The following is a 15,518-nucleotide window of genomic DNA, read 5'->3' on the forward strand; positions in this document are numbered from 1 at the left end:
ACTGATGGGAAAGTAGTCTAAAAGTAAAATATGTATTAAGAGAAGCGCTTGTTTACCTCTCCTCCACGCTCATGATTTTATGTTTATGATTAATGTAAAATTGTCCAAAGCTCATCTGTTCAGACTGCACCTAGATCCATGACAAAACCTTACTGTGATTGATTGAATATGTCACTTACGTTCACTGGTTCCAAAAGAAACAAGACGGAGACTGACAAAATATCAAGATGGCGATGTCCAAAAACAAAGAAGGCTACGGTCAAAACCAATGGACGACGTCACGGTGACTATGTCACGGTGACTACGTCTACTTCTTATATAGTCTATGGTTGTTATCCACACTGCTGAATAAACGTACTTTAATTCGCTTTGGCTAAAAGTTAGTTTTTATCTGAGAAAGTGTCAGACTGGATGACAGAGAGGCAGAAGGTGTTGAGGCAGGAAGGTTCTTGTTGACGAGTTGTTCAGGTTCTAGATTCAGCTGCTGTACAACCCGGTCTGATTCCTGCTTCTATGAGAGCAGAGCTGTGGTGTCACCTGCTGGTTTCCAATCATCTTCCTTCAGCTCCACAAAGAGCTCCAGTGTTCATCTTCCTGCTCAGTCCCGGATTAATTACAGTCGAGTCACTTCACCTGCTGAGCGACAGCGACGCGGTTTAACAGCAAAACAGACGACAAGAAACAACGGTTGTACTCGAGTTTTATTGTTTTGAGAAAAATCAATACCAAGTAAAAAATAAATTACTTCCTTGATTTATCCGGTTGTTTTCAAAGACTTCCAAGATCTTCGGAAAACTTGAAAATGTGCTTGAATATTTGGCAAATTATTTCGCTCAGAAAGAGAGAGTGTGAAGTTATGTGATGATGACCAAAGCGCAGCTGGACTCTTTATATAACCGGTCATGAAAGTAAAGAAACGGATAAATGAATTAATTTCATTTCGTTTCAGTTTTCAGATCAATCTCCAGTTTCTGCATAAAAATGTGAAAAATTAAACCCAAGAATTTTGTCCTGGAACAACAAAAATTAGCATTAAAATAAAAGTTAAAAATGGAGGCAGATCAATCCAAAGACAAAAATAATAAAAAATATTTTTCACTCCTAATCTGTTCGTCTTTCCATCGACAACAGGATCCAGAAACCTGACACATGAACCAAAATACATTTACTCAGAAATATAATAACTCTGTTTTACATCAGCTGTTATTGTTTTTTACAACGCATTTCTTTTCATCAACCTTCTCAAATACACAGCTTAATACTGTAACAATGACAAAACATAAATCCTTATATGTGACAGTAAAGTGTGTCTCTGGCTCTATGAAAAACAGCACATGAGAAACAGAAAACATGCAGAACTTGACATAAATAAACGTTTTTGTTTCTTTTTGTTGTGAAGATGGAAACTTCTTGGTTAAAGAGTTTAGGAGCCTTTAAAACAATAAAACAATAAAACGTTAAAGAATTAATTATTAAGACGCAGGTTTCGACTAGAAATGTTTCACTTCTTGTTGTTTGGTCAAAAATTTGTGATATTTTCCGTTGAATCATCGGCATAAAATCGCACTTTCTTATTTAGTTTGTTTACGGAGAGAGAAAATAATCTTTATATTTACAGTCGGTGGTTTGAGGCGGTGTTACCCGTTAGCACCTCGGTTGTAACGTGTGTGACTTTATAATTTCAGTATTTAGTAAACAAAAACAAATACTTATCTTGTGTCGTGTTGGTGAATTTAAATGCATAATAGATCAGTATTTATTATGTTGTATAAATGTCGAGCTAGCCGCTAAATCTTGTACAAAAAATCTCTTTTACATTTTTCATCATTTCTTTATCGTCCCTGACAGATATACATGAGTTAACAGTTACAGCTTCAACCTTTTTAATTTCTCATCGATGCATAAAATCCAAATGTTGAACCTTTTTTATTTGTCACGATGTTCACTCTGCAGTCATACAATTTAAAGTAAAAGTAAAGATACATATACATATATATATATATATATATATATATATATATATGTATATATATATATATATATATGTATATATATATATATATATATATAAAGACATAAAGAGTGACAACGTTGCTCGTTAGTTCGCTGTAACCTGCACGTGTCTCTGTGTATAAATGCTTTGTTGCAGCGTTTGCATTTCTGCATTTTTAACATTTCTTCCAGAATCTTCGAGCAGGATGATCAGGAGGCACTTAACCAACCAGGTAAATGACAAAACAGCAGAACTGAAAGGTGACAAACAGGACCGGCTTCCTTTTCTCCAATCAACCCCGATGACAAACCCGTTAACGGAGAGACGCCGTGGGACTGTGACATATAGAAACAACGTTAAGCTGAATCCATTTTGAGACGACTTACCGGGACAAGAGACGACAAAAAATGAATCAAACCTGTTTTCTTGGAGTAATTCAAAAGCATAGATGAGTTCAAATAGTCCCGACCTGATAACCCCCACCCCGTCCCCTCTACAATGTCCATAAGAAATCCTCTACATCAGGCACTTGTTGATTAGTCCGTTACTCCAAACCGCCCAATCAGAAACAGCGAGCGGCCTCCGATCACCTCCTCCTCATTAAATTAGTCCATGCGGCGTCTTCGCTGCTCTCTTTAGCCTCCTCTTCGGCCCGACCCTCACTTCCTCCCCCTCCAGGCTCCGGGAGATGCGGTGGACGCCGGGGGACCTCAGGTCGATGTCGTCCTGTTGGAGCGCCGGGTCGTCGGGCGCCACGGGCCGCGGCGCTGGGTAGTTGGGCTCGTAGTAGCGGTAGGGGTCGTCCTCCTCGGCCTCCCCGTAGTTCTGGAAGACGTTGGGTGGCAGTTGGACTGCGGGGACAGCGCCGCGGTCAGTGACATCCTCACCCTCTGCGTTGCCAAACCAAAACCAGGGCAGCGAGGCCAGCGAGGGCAGCCGGTCACACAGGCAGAAAGTCAGTGAGAGCCCAAAAAACAAAGATGGCCGACCCCCCCGCCACCACAGGAAGCAACGTTTTGGATCGGATCGTTGGGGGTTTTGATTGGGTTAGTGAGACAGGAAGAGGGAAGGAGTGAGAAACACAGAGGGACAAGGGTTACCAGGGGTTACCAAGGGTTACCAGGGGTTACCAGGAGTTACCAGGGGTGACGGAGTCAGGGTTACCAAGGTTACGGATTGAAAGCAGAGTTTAGAGGGAAGGATGAATTTAGGATTAACAACTGCAAATTAAACGTTAAAAAATAAACAAAAGTTTTGTAGTTTATTGTGAGATAAATTTTGTGCAAATGTGTCGAAGTTTCAACAATCATTAGATTTTGTTATTTATTAATTACGAAGGTGTATTGGGGCCATTGTAGATAAAAAATATTTTTTTAATTACGTAGCTCGGGGGAGGGGGATAATACAACCTTTTTTTTTCTTTAATGAAGGAACCACATCGCTTCACTTTGGATCAACCAGACGCCACCGTGAGCCGCAAAATACATTGAATTATATTACTATTTATTCATTTTCATAAAAGAACAAAGAAAGAACATGGAAGAAAACACGTTTATGTATCTTCCAGGACCTTCTTGTCCTGGTCAGAGAGGTCATCAGAAACAGCAATATTTAGGATTTATCTGATTTCATAACATAACATAATGACCAAAATAAAAGACTGATGCTGTCAGCATTATGTTCATAAAAGAACAACATAGAGAACATGAAAGAAAAGGATGTTTGTTGTTTCTGGACCTTCTCCTCGCTCAGAGGACATAATATAAGCGACGTGGTTCCTTCACAAATTTATGACTTAATAGTGTCAGAGAATATTCAAGTTTTGTTTTTTGTGATTTATTTTTTAAAATAAATTATGTTTTTTTTTCCCGGGAATATTCCCCCCCGCCCTGGCTCAGTAATCATATTTTTTTGTACACTCAATGGCCGTGATACACTATTGGAATTAATTCACATTCAAATTGTCACAACTAAAGGTTTTCATGTGGTATTTTTCAAATTAAAGGTATCCACATACGCAAGGTTAAAACAACGTGCAACATTTCTATTAAGTTGTCGTGCAGATCATTTTTTGGGGCCTTTTTAAAAGAGTTTTTTTTTTAATGTTACAGGAGTTTTTATTGAGTCAGTGAAGCTTGTAGTTTAAAATGGAGGCGTTGGATGATCTTAATCTAGAAGAAAAAGTCAGGAGAGGATGATTGTGTCAGTGAGAGTTCACAGGACAACGTCTGGGAAGATTAAAGAATACGTCTGCTGATATTCTGTAGTTCTAACACTCACCATGAAAAGACTCAAATGTTAAATACAAATGCATGAATGAGAGCGTTGAGAGACGGACGAATACATTGACATTTTTGGTTCTTTAAGTTAAAATGAACAGCATGATGAGAAGGGCCAATAAAAGAAACTAGCACAATTTTTTTAATTAACTCAAATTTAGTTTTTTAATTTAGATTATTTTCTTGCATTCCTGTCGTGTTTTTTTTTTGCCTGTAAACCACTTTATACCTGTCTTATATATGTTTTTTTAAGATGGTACTGTACATTACATCATGTGTCTGTAGAGAGAGGCAGGGTCAGCTGATGCAGTGACCTCCATCACCTCCATCACCTGCAGCAGACAAAGCTAAACAACCTCCGCTGTTGTTTGAGAGTTTGTGAAAGCGGCTCAGTCGTCACTGAAATACTGAGCCGAGGGTAAAGAAGACGCAAGATGTTAAAAAACGAGGCGATGACGGACGGACGGACACAAACACAAAGACAGAGGAAAGATCACATCACGCAGACGTTACTCACATGACGGCCCTGCAGGCAGCGAGCCGTACCTTCAACCTCAACGTACATCAAGGGTTATCACAATCATGCATTTAACAGGTAAAGGTGACTCATGCTGGGGTTTTCTCCAGGTATGGAACTGTCAGAATGAATCATATAGTTCAATATATATCAATATAGTTGCAGTGTTTAACCCTTGTGCATCACCAGGGACATTTTGTTTGTGCTAATGCACGTGGAATACATTTTGGAAGTTTAACCTCAGCTTCTATAATACTCATGTATCACTCAGACCCGTAAGGACAAACATGTCCCCATTAAAACCACAATAAATGATCCATTACAGCATAAAATCAATCATCCTATTATATCAGGCTTTTGATTAAAAGCCCTGGCTTCAAAATTCTATTATTTTCCAGCAGATTTGAGTCATTTTCTCATGTTTGCCCTGTGGGGTAAATACATGTCATTCTCCTGGTGTCCACTAGGGGCATCACTGCTGTACTATGGAGCAAAAATAATAGAATAATATATTTTTGTGTTTTCTTTTCCATTAAAAACGGCAATGGCAACAAACATTTAGAGGGTTTAAATTCTGAAAATAAATTCATATTCAGTAGTCGTGATTAAGATTGAAGGGAAAAAATGTAACTCATTAAAAGTGGGAAATAATAATTATTTAATTTTAATTTATACTTAAATGCAATTTTTTGTTGGAGACATTGTTGTCCTTTAGAGCAGTGTTTCCAAAACGTTTTTTGGGGGGGACGCACTTTTTATAATAAATGTTAAATAAATGTTAAATAAAAGACTATGGAAGAAATGTTTGTAAATTTGTTTAAATTTGTTTAAAGTGAGGCACAAGGGTTAAAAAGTCATATCTGCTGATTTGTGTTTGGGATGAGAGTTCTGTGATGTTAACTGTGAAATAATTTCCTGTCTTTTCCCACGAAAAGCGGAGAAAATGTCACCGGTCTGGACGCTGGAGAGCAAATCAACACGTAGCAGATAGAAAAGCTGCCATTTTGTTGCACGTGTGCAGAGTTATGGTGTGTTTAAAAGTGAAATATATGAATAAGAAAACCCTCCATGCAGCATCTTTACATTGAACCTTAACAAACAAGACAAGTCATCAAGTGTAAAGATGCAGAGTTCAGTCAGTGGTTTGGTCAAAATGTCGTTCCTCAGTAGAAACATGCATCTTAAAGGGCTGCTTCACCCAAATCACAACAAACAAAAGTAATATATCATTCAGGTTCTTCTTGTGTTTACAGCTTTATCTGTTGAATGGTTTGGGTGAAGTGACCATTTAGGGAACTTTTAGAGGGAAAAAACAAGCTGAACTTGAAACAAATGAAATTTAAAAATTGCATAAACATACAACACGATTTCGTTCCTTATGCATTTCAGAACTACATCCTGACTTTGATTTGATTTCGATGGTGTTTCATGTTTCAGCCTGTTTAACTCGGCGGCAGCTTTTCAACGTGAAAGAAACGACGGCCTTCAATTCCCCCCCCCCCCAAAAAAAAACAAAAAACGTTCTCGCCATTGAAAAGCTTTTCATGCTCAGTTCTACATTTCACAACGTCCACATGATGTAAACGAGCTCGTGGGGTTTTTATTCTAGATATTTTCTATAATTAACTTGGTTTGTGTCATAATTACACACAGTAGAACTAAGGCATGAATACTAAGTGTGTAATTTATGATTTTTAATTAAATTACTTGAATGTTCTGTTGCTCTAATAACAACCTTGGTGCTCAGTGGATCTAATCTAATCAATAACAAGGAGAGAATATATTAAAAAACTATTATTATTAAATAATTTTTTAATAATAAAATGTATTTAAGGGACCCTACGTACCTCCAACATTGTAGCCCACACAGGAGTTCTGGTCGCAGTAGCCCGGAGGCCCGGCGGAGCCGACGGGTCCGGGGACACCGGGCCGACCGGGAGACCCAGGATTTCCGGGTCGCCCCGATGAGCCCTGGCTGCCAGGTCTGCCCTGCCCCTGGGCACCTGAGAGGACAGGAGGAGGAGTTAGTAAGAAAACCACCTGGAGGACCCGATTAAGAGCTTCTGGTGAATGGTGTGGTTTAATTTACCAGGGGGTCCTGGAGGTCCTCGGGGGCCTTGGACTCCAACGCCTTGAGGTCCTTTCTCGCCCTTTTCTCCCAATTGACCTGGATACACACACACACACACACACACACGTTCATCAGTGTTGTAACAGGATTTATGTTAGTGTTATCTTATTAACCATCTTATTTCTGTATCAAGGAATTCATTTATGAATGATGTGACTCTCAGGTCACCCCTTTACCTCTCTCTCCAGGCTGCCCGTTCTGTCCGTTCTGTCCGGGGAAGCCGGGTCTTCCTGAGGGTCCCTGTTCTCCCTGGGGCCCCGGGGCACCCTGTCTGCCAGGCTCTCCCGGGGGTCCTGGCACAGTGCGGATGGACACCGGTGGACTGGGCACGTGGGTCAGGAGGGAGTTGTAGCGTGCCATGTGGCCTGAAAACAGAAAAAAAGGGGGACGTGTTTCCAAAGATGAACCGGATTAAATATTCAGGATTATGGTTTCACAAACCTTATTTCTACACCTGAGAAGTTCCTTACTGACTCAACTAGACAAGCAAAACAGCTGCAAATAGACACACTGAGACTCACAACAACTGAAAAGGAACAAAACAACCACAACGAGACACAAAATGACCACAAAAAGACACAAAATGACCACAGACACAAAGAGACACAAAACTAACACAAAGAAACACAAAACAACCACAAAGAGACACAAAAAATAACTACAAAGAAAATAAAACGACCACAAAAAGACATAAAAGTACCACAAAGAGACATAAAAGTTCCACAAAGAGACACAAAATTACCACAAAAAGACAAACAACAACAAAAAGAAGCTAAAGAACTCTGAAGTCTGGCTGTCTGGTACGTTCTGTAGAAAAGGTGGTGGGACTTGTTGCATGTCTACGTCCAGGGGACCATTGTCTCTTAATCCGTCCATGCTGACGATGCATCCTCTAGCCACTAAAACTAACCAGAACCAGATCCATCCTAACCTTGACCCGAAAAACCGGGTCTCAGGTCCCTCAAGCTCCACACACAGAAGGTGTTTTGACTCACTCTGAATCAGCTGCTCACAGACCTGCCTGGCGATGGCCTGAACCGACGACGTCGACTGGAGATCACCCTGAAGACACACGAGCAGAACGTCTGTTGATATTTGTGTTGTTGGCATCTACAGACTTACCTTCTGCACTGATTTACATTGATGACCAGAACTTTAAATAAAGTGTCCTGACGTGTATTTTTTAACAAAAAAATTTACGTTCTGTACAATCTGTACCATCGATCAATTTCACAATGTGTTTGTGTATAAATACTTCTTAAATCACACTTTCTATGCATTGTGTTAAAAATAGACCTTTAGTCTTTGTCTTAAATCCAAGTCTGAGAGTTAAGATTTGACACTTAAATGTACCCGTTAAGCTCTTTAAAGCGAGAAGAGACAAAAGTATGGGATAAAATCAAAGAAAGTGTAAACAGCAAAGATCTAAGGGTCATTAAAGATGTTGGGTAAAGTCTTGAGATGTTAGCATGCACATCTGACACTCTACCAGAGAGTCTGCCATTAATCAATGGATTACAACTTAGCTAGTTAGTTAGGCAGCTAACGTTAGCTTGTCCTTCTCTGCAGTAGAGGCGAGTGTTAACAAGCTAGCTAACGTTAGCTACCTAGCTAACTAGCCGGCCAACCGTCTCCGTTCGTTCTCTTCCTGCTGAGCTGCGGTAACATTTTACAGCCTTTATTGTCGCGTGTTGACCCCAAAACAACTCACAACAATCACATAAACGATTGCAATAAAACAATTTTCTTTTGTACCAAAGAAATGACCACGAAAAACAGTTCAATACCCGTTCTACTCATGTTCTATTTTTATAGTTTTTATTTAAGATATTTAATGTTTACCCAGACTTAGGTGTCAGACAAACAGCCAGTGAGCAAGTTCCCTGTCTGACAGAATAAATCTTAATGTTACAACACATAAATCAAACACCCAACTAAAGATAACTTAACTTATTTAGTGTAATTAAAACTCGAGCGAACACACTTTTCTCAGTTTGAGTCAACTTGACTGAATAATTGTCCATTTTCTTCCATTTTGGTCTTTCCATTGACTGTATTTGTCTTTTTTGACTCCTGTAGATTTCACATTTCACATTTTTACCTGAATAAACCTTTAAAAAAAGGATGTTGTAAAAACAAGCATTCATGCTCTGCTCAACAATCTGCGAGTGGTTTTAGTTTTTTTTTGTTCTGTTATGAAGGAAACCTACATTGCCGGGTGAGTAAAAGAGCAACTTTAGTCATTCATTAATTCCATCTTTGAATAAAAGGCACCACTTACCCGTTCACCTCTCTCCCCTTTGCTTCCAGGAATACCCTGCAACAGAAGAATCAATGAGAAGAGGATTTAAAAAACCCCAAAACAAAACTGAGAAGTTTAAGCGGTTCAGATGTTACGGAACGTCGTACATTCATGAACATGAAGCAGAAGGATTCTCTATCTCACAAATCCTCTTACGAGTCTGGATTACGTTGTTTCTCCCGTCTTGTTGAGTCCCTTTGATTAACTCTGAGCCTCTGTAACAAGGAGGGAACTGTGGATTTCAATGATTATTGTTTTGCTTTTAAGACACGATCTTTTCGTCGTTGACTTTGTCTTAATTTGTAACCGCAGCAGTAAAACGCATTGAATCAAGTTGCATTTTCTAGTTTGGACGTGCTGTTTAGACGCTTTTACGTATCTGAGCGAATAAAATAAAAATAGTAAGTTGATCCTTTTTCTAAATCTGATCTAAATTGTTTTCACTTTTGTGTTTATGACGTATGGAAAGGTGAAATACAGTTACTTCAAGTTACTTTTTGGTGTGTTTGTTGTTGTAATACTCATTTTGGCCACAAGAGGCTGAAGTGCACCACCGCCTCATGTTCTAAACAGGATTAAAGGCATTCGTGTTTTCTTCCAGGTGTGTTTTAATTTATTAGAAATGTGTGATAATCTGTGATAATCTGCAGTGAGGAGAAAGTAAGAGTGCTTTTAGACCTCTTCAGAACATAAACTAGTGGTGAACTTTATCCTCTTGTGGCCAAAATGAGTATTACAACAAATGAGTACAACACAAATAAAATATGTAAGGAATGTCGAAAGATGATCCTTTTTTTCACCCGTTCTTGAGTCATAAGACAAAACTAAAAGATCTCAAATTTAGATCAGACTTTTCACATTTTAGATCAGATTTATTTGTTTATATCACTCTCCTCTTATGGCTTCCACATATCTGTCATGTTAAATCTAACAAACAAACCAGCTGAAACACAGAGAGACTCTCAACAAATCTACATATAAATCACATTTACCTCTCCTTGGAGTAAAGCCACAGGACGCTCAATCCAGTAAACACATGTAGAACTCTGACTTAAGTCTGGATTTAGACTTTATCTAAATACAAGTTAAATTAGACCTTCAGCAGAGAGTTTGAGGAATGTGTTTCCTTCACCAGACAGAATCTGAGCTTTAAACACAACAGATGGTACAAAAAAAAAATGACTCTTTCATTTTGACAAACTTTACTTTAACTTTCATTTGAGTCATTATAAAATGATTTTGTTCAAATTTCCTAAAACCTGAACTCTTTTTTTTTTCCTCTGATGAGTTCACATCAAGACCCGCAATTGACAGAAGTGTGGTAATTAGTTAAGGACGGCTCTGTGCGCTCCACCCACGGAGCGGTAATTACATGCTTCACCACGTCTCTCTTTTTTTTTCCCCGGCAGTAATTTGTCAGCAGTTTGTTTTCACCTCCCACTGAATCTCATTCGTTCTTCGGCGGTGCCGGTTTACATGCGACTCACCGCCTGCGAGCGTTTCATTCAATCAGGGAATGAATGTCAAAGCAGAGAGCGGGTCACATGCAGAGCTACATGTGATGAAAAGACTTCTTCTTCTACATTTCAAAAATAAGACTTGATGATGGAACTCTCCCTCGTGTTTGACCCTTATAGGTGTATTATTTTACGCATTTTCTGTTCCGTGACCGTCACCACTTCCTGGTTGGAGTCCTACTGACCCCCCTGAGGCCTTAAACCCTGAATACTCCAGGCTGAACACCCGCGTCTCGTCCTCTTTGTTCACGTCTCCAATGCGTCCACTGGTTACCCCGTGTTTAACGTCACACTGCAATGAATTGTGGGTAATTCCCTTGGGCAAAGTCTGCATCTAATGCTGACTTACGGAAAGGGTTCATAAATGGCTCTGAGAGACTGAGGTTTAGCTTTTGTGTCACTGATGTAGTTTAATCCCGTTGTTTTTTCGCGTACTTTGGAGATGTGTGGCTCTTACATTCAGAGCTCAATTTCGGTAACGTAGGAGCTAGTTAGTATTTAGTTACTTTATTCTAAGTAGTATTCTTTAATTATTCTAGATGTTTGCTTATTTAGGTTGGATTGTTTGCCTCGTCTTTTGATCGTCATTCGTATAGATAGCTAGTAAACTTCATTTTTTGCTTTGTTGGGTTTGTAATATATTGATTATTATTATTTATTGACAGCATGCAGGAGATAACCCACCACTGATACTGAACTAAAGGTGTTCATGGTGACGCCTGAATATAATCTGCAGCCTGTCTTTTGACATTGAGACGCTTCAGAGTCTCTTCCGTGTTCGTTTATTAGAACAAAGCTCCAAGCTAGCGGCCCCTTTAAGACATACAGATGAATCATGTACTGTGTGAACAGTGAGCAAACAGCTGGAGTTAAACTGCTTACTGCACAGATTAAAGATCATTATTACAGTTGATGTACAAACCTGGAAACTAAGATTAGTTCAAACTATTCGTCCTGTTAAAATAGAGTTCAGGAAGTGAGGATTTGTCCTCATCAGTTGGTCTTTCTTTGTTGAGTGAGTGGCATTAGGAAAACAGTCAGAGGAAGTGTGTGTGTGTGTGTGTGTGACTGACAGACTCGTGGACCACCAGACCGGACAGGAAGCTGTTAATCCTTCCGACACACACACACACACTCACACACACACACACACACACACACACACACACACACTCTTTGTGTGTGTGTGTGTGTGTTTGTGTGTGTGTGTGTCTCCGTTAAGCCTGACTGACGTGACGTTTTTACAGAAGCCTCTGTGTTTGTGAAGCGGCTTTCTGTCAGACAGGCGAGGCGTGTTCTACCTTCTCTACAGGTGCACAAGTAGACTCACCGGTGGTCCCAGATCTCCCTGTTTCCCTGAAGGGCCCGTGTTACCCTGGGCCCCCGGGCCTCCTGGCGTCCCCTGAGGAGACACAGAATCAGAATCAGAGTCCACTTTTAACAAAGAAGCTAAAACGTGTAAATATAGTGTTAAAGGTCGTGTGTTTCCAGTTGTGAACTGTTATAACAGAGATCAGAATAAAAGCCCACATTCAATATGAATTTATACTGTTTCAAAATCAACGGGTGTAAAAATAAATCACTCTCCGGTGCTTGATTCTCGATTGATTCTGCAGCTTTGGGAAGTAAAACGTAGCTTTAAGGTGATTTTACAGGAATGTGCAATTTGGATCGGTGCGATGTTAGAAAAAACAAGAAGAAGAAGAAGACAGCGTCGAGTCTTCACTCGCTCTCCTGTTTACTGCTCAACTTTAAGCATCTTTACCTGGAAGACAAAGAAAAACGCCCCAAAAGCTGCATAATTATCTCCTCCAGTCACAGCTCCAATTAAAATCAACCTTCAGGTGTCCAGAAGGAGAATCACAAACACAACAGATGAGCAAAAAGTCGACATTTAAAACCTGCACTCACGATAGATCCTGAGGGACCCGGTCTGCCTGGCGGCCCGTCTTTACCCGGCAGTCCCTGTGGAGGAGACAAAAATACAAGACGTATTTAGGAAGACGCTCCTTCTGGTAGTTTCATCGCTCGTCTCATCGAGTAGTTTCTAAATAGGGTTTGAAATGTGTTGAAATCATTGGTGGGAGACGTAGTATATGTGGAAGTAGCTGTAGTAGAAATATAGTTAGCGCTAGAAGTATTAGTACAGCTGATAGAAGTACAATAGTGATGCAGTAGATACAAGAGTAATGGTTGTAGAGTGAAGTAGTACATGATTCCACTTGTAATATCCAAAGTGTAATACTACTACTAAGTGTAACGACTTAGTACAATGTGAAATACTGGACTCTGAAAACAAGTCCTTTACTGCCGACGTTGTGCTAAAATAAATTGTTTTGCACGAACAAGGACTCATTTAATCTAGGAATATCTAGATTCTAGATAAACTAGATTAAGTCTGAGTTCTTAGATCAGAGTTCAGCAAAACTAGGTTTAAAATGAAGCATAAAAAAATCTTAATCTCTGTTTAGTAATCAGAGTTTAAACCAAAAATAAATAGAGATTAATCGATATGATGCTGGCTTGCACAAATTAGCTAGCTCACTAAAAAGCAAGTTAAATGAAACAGAAATTCAGCAGCATCATGAAACTCAACTGGGTTGAGTCTGTCCCTGAAGTTAAATCTCCCGTACGTGAAAGTTTAAAGTTGATTCGGGCGGATTACAGTTAAAATTGGGGTTTAAAGTTTTGGTGCAACAGAATTAAATTAAATCCAGATTTAGATTGAAAACTAAATGAATATCTAAAGAGAGGTTTCGATTTCTGAAGGGTCAGTCAAGGTGTCCCCCCCCCCCACCACTACCACCACATTGCACACATTGACAGTAATAATTGCGAGGTGACTCACTCTGGATCCAGCTGGTCCATCTCTGCCTGGACCTCCAGGTCTGCCAGTTATTCCCTGAAAAAAACACCAAAAGTCACATTCACATCTAAAGTCCTAATCTACATTTAATAAATATCGTCATCTCATATATTTTTTAAGTTTATATATATATATATAAAAACTTGACACATGTGACTGGTTGAACAGCAGCACTTGGACAGTGAAATGACAGCCCGTTCTCACTCCCAACTCCTCGTATGCGTCAAACTGTGTAAACACTATCATCAACTTATTTTAAGTTGCGTAACATTGCATAAAGTTACGTAAGCTATGTTACGTAACGCTACATACCGTTACTACGTCACTTACGTAATGTAGTACAGTTATGTTGGTTAAGTAAAGTTGCCACTATATTAAGGCAACGTAGTAACGTAGTAATGCTATGTTACGTTACTACGTTGCTTACGTAACGTAGCTTACCTAATATAGCTTACGTAAGGTAGCATAGTTGGATAGGTCACATGACATGACATATCCTTACTACGTTGCGTACTTAACATAGCAACGTTGTGTAACGTTACTACGTCGCCTACGTAATGTAGCTTACGTAATGTAGCTTAGTTATGTTGGTTACGTAAGGTTACATAGCGATACTACATTATGGCAACACAGTAATGTAGTAATGCTATGTTACGTTACTACGTAGCTATAACGTAGCTTAGGCAATGCAACGTTACTATGTCGTCTACGTAATGTAGCTTACGTAACGTAGCATAGGTCACATGAAATTACATACCGTTACTATGTTGCGTACGTAACCTATCTTACGTAATGTAGCATAGTTATGTTGGTTACATAACAATACTAGATTATAGCAACGTAGTAACGTAGTAATGCTATGTTACGTTACGATGTAGCATAGTTGCATCACATGGCTTTACACACCGTTGCTCCGTTGCATACGTAACATAGTAAAGCAATGTAGCGTTACTACATTGCGTAAGTAACGTAGCATAGTTACGTAGGTGACCTAATGGTAACTCTGGTCCATAAACCATTTGAATATGATCCTGAACATAGCCCTTTCAGATGGCTTTGTTATACGTTTTCGGGATATCTGCTCTTTGAAAAACAGGAGAATGTTGAAATAATATTCCAGGGCATTCAAATTTCCTTTAATTTTCCATGTGCTTCCCAGGACGCATGTATAACTACAATGTCCCTGGTTAGATTTCAACTGGTCATCTTTGTTGCATTGCTTCCTGTACGATCAACTCTGAAGGCAAACATGGCAACAAAAAGAAAAAAGCAGAAAACATTCCCGTAAACGCTGTGAGGTTGAATCTAGCTGTAGTGTCACAAACTCAGGGAACAGAAATAGATTCAAACAAGAGAAATCAACCTTTTGCAAATGGCACCATTATTCAAAATCGGACAACTATTTGCTTCCAAAAGGTCATATTAGTCGTAATTTACTGTGGAGCCGTAATCACTTGTGGGAGGCTCTTTTCAAGCAACATACTGTTGTGAAACAGACAACTGCCCAACGTTCAGTCACTAACCGACTAAAACTCATCAAAATACAATTCTACAAAGTACCGGCTCGCCATCAACCCCAAACAAGGTGGAAATCTGAATTCTACATAAATAAGTTTGGTAAGTTTGGTCCTGATGTTGTAAAGTGAAGTAGCGAGCAGCTACAAGTAACTGTAGACATTTGGTGTCTTATTAACATGAGCCTGATTTGATAAAGATTCATAATTAAAAGTACGACATTCACATGTATGCAGACGAAACCCAGCAATTTAACTTGAACATGAAAATCTGTATGTTTGATTTCTGATTTGTTTTTTCTCACCTGCGTTCCTTGTTGTCCAGCTTCACCTTTCTGTCCTTGCTCTCCTTGACCTCCCTGCAGATAAAGAAATATACCTTTTTTTCTGATTGTATGG

At 39.4% G+C, this 15,518-nt stretch overlaps 1 protein-coding gene across 8 annotated transcripts in view; it reads right to left on the bottom strand.

The window, feature by feature from the left end:
- Positions 1-2,083: 2,083 nt before the first annotated feature.
- Positions 2,084-15,518, bottom strand: part of LOC137892010 (collagen alpha-1(XIV) chain-like) — a 135,696-nt gene continuing 122,261 nt past the window's right edge. For 4 of the 8 annotated variants that reach the window (XM_068736894.1, XM_068736895.1, XM_068736898.1 and 1 more), the window contains 10 exons: positions 15,425-15,478; positions 13,588-13,641; positions 12,651-12,704; positions 12,070-12,141; positions 9,202-9,237; positions 7,916-7,982; positions 7,097-7,285; positions 6,879-6,956; positions 6,637-6,792; positions 2,084-2,883 (listed from right to left, as the gene is read on the bottom strand). In XM_068736894.1, coding sequence (XP_068592995.1) covers positions 2,594-2,883; positions 6,637-6,792; positions 6,879-6,956; positions 7,097-7,285; positions 7,916-7,982; positions 9,202-9,237; positions 12,070-12,141; positions 12,651-12,704; positions 13,588-13,641; positions 15,425-15,478 — 1,050 coding nt within the window. In that variant the 3' untranslated portion in view covers positions 2,084-2,593. Of the gene's footprint in view, positions 4,680-6,636; positions 6,793-6,878; positions 6,957-7,096; positions 7,286-7,915; positions 7,983-9,201; positions 9,238-12,069; positions 12,142-12,650; positions 12,705-13,587; positions 13,642-15,424; positions 15,479-15,518 lie in introns of all 8 variants that reach the window. The other 4 variants (XM_068736897.1, XM_068736896.1, XM_068736900.1 and 1 more) reach the window with 3 other exon arrangements.

This window comes from Cebidichthys violaceus, unplaced genomic scaffold (assembly GCF_023349555.1).
Source record: "Cebidichthys violaceus isolate CVI_PGR_0920_01 unplaced genomic scaffold, fCebVio1.0.p SCAF_73, whole genome shotgun sequence".
NCBI lineage: Eukaryota > Metazoa > Chordata > Actinopteri > Perciformes > Stichaeidae > Cebidichthys > Cebidichthys violaceus.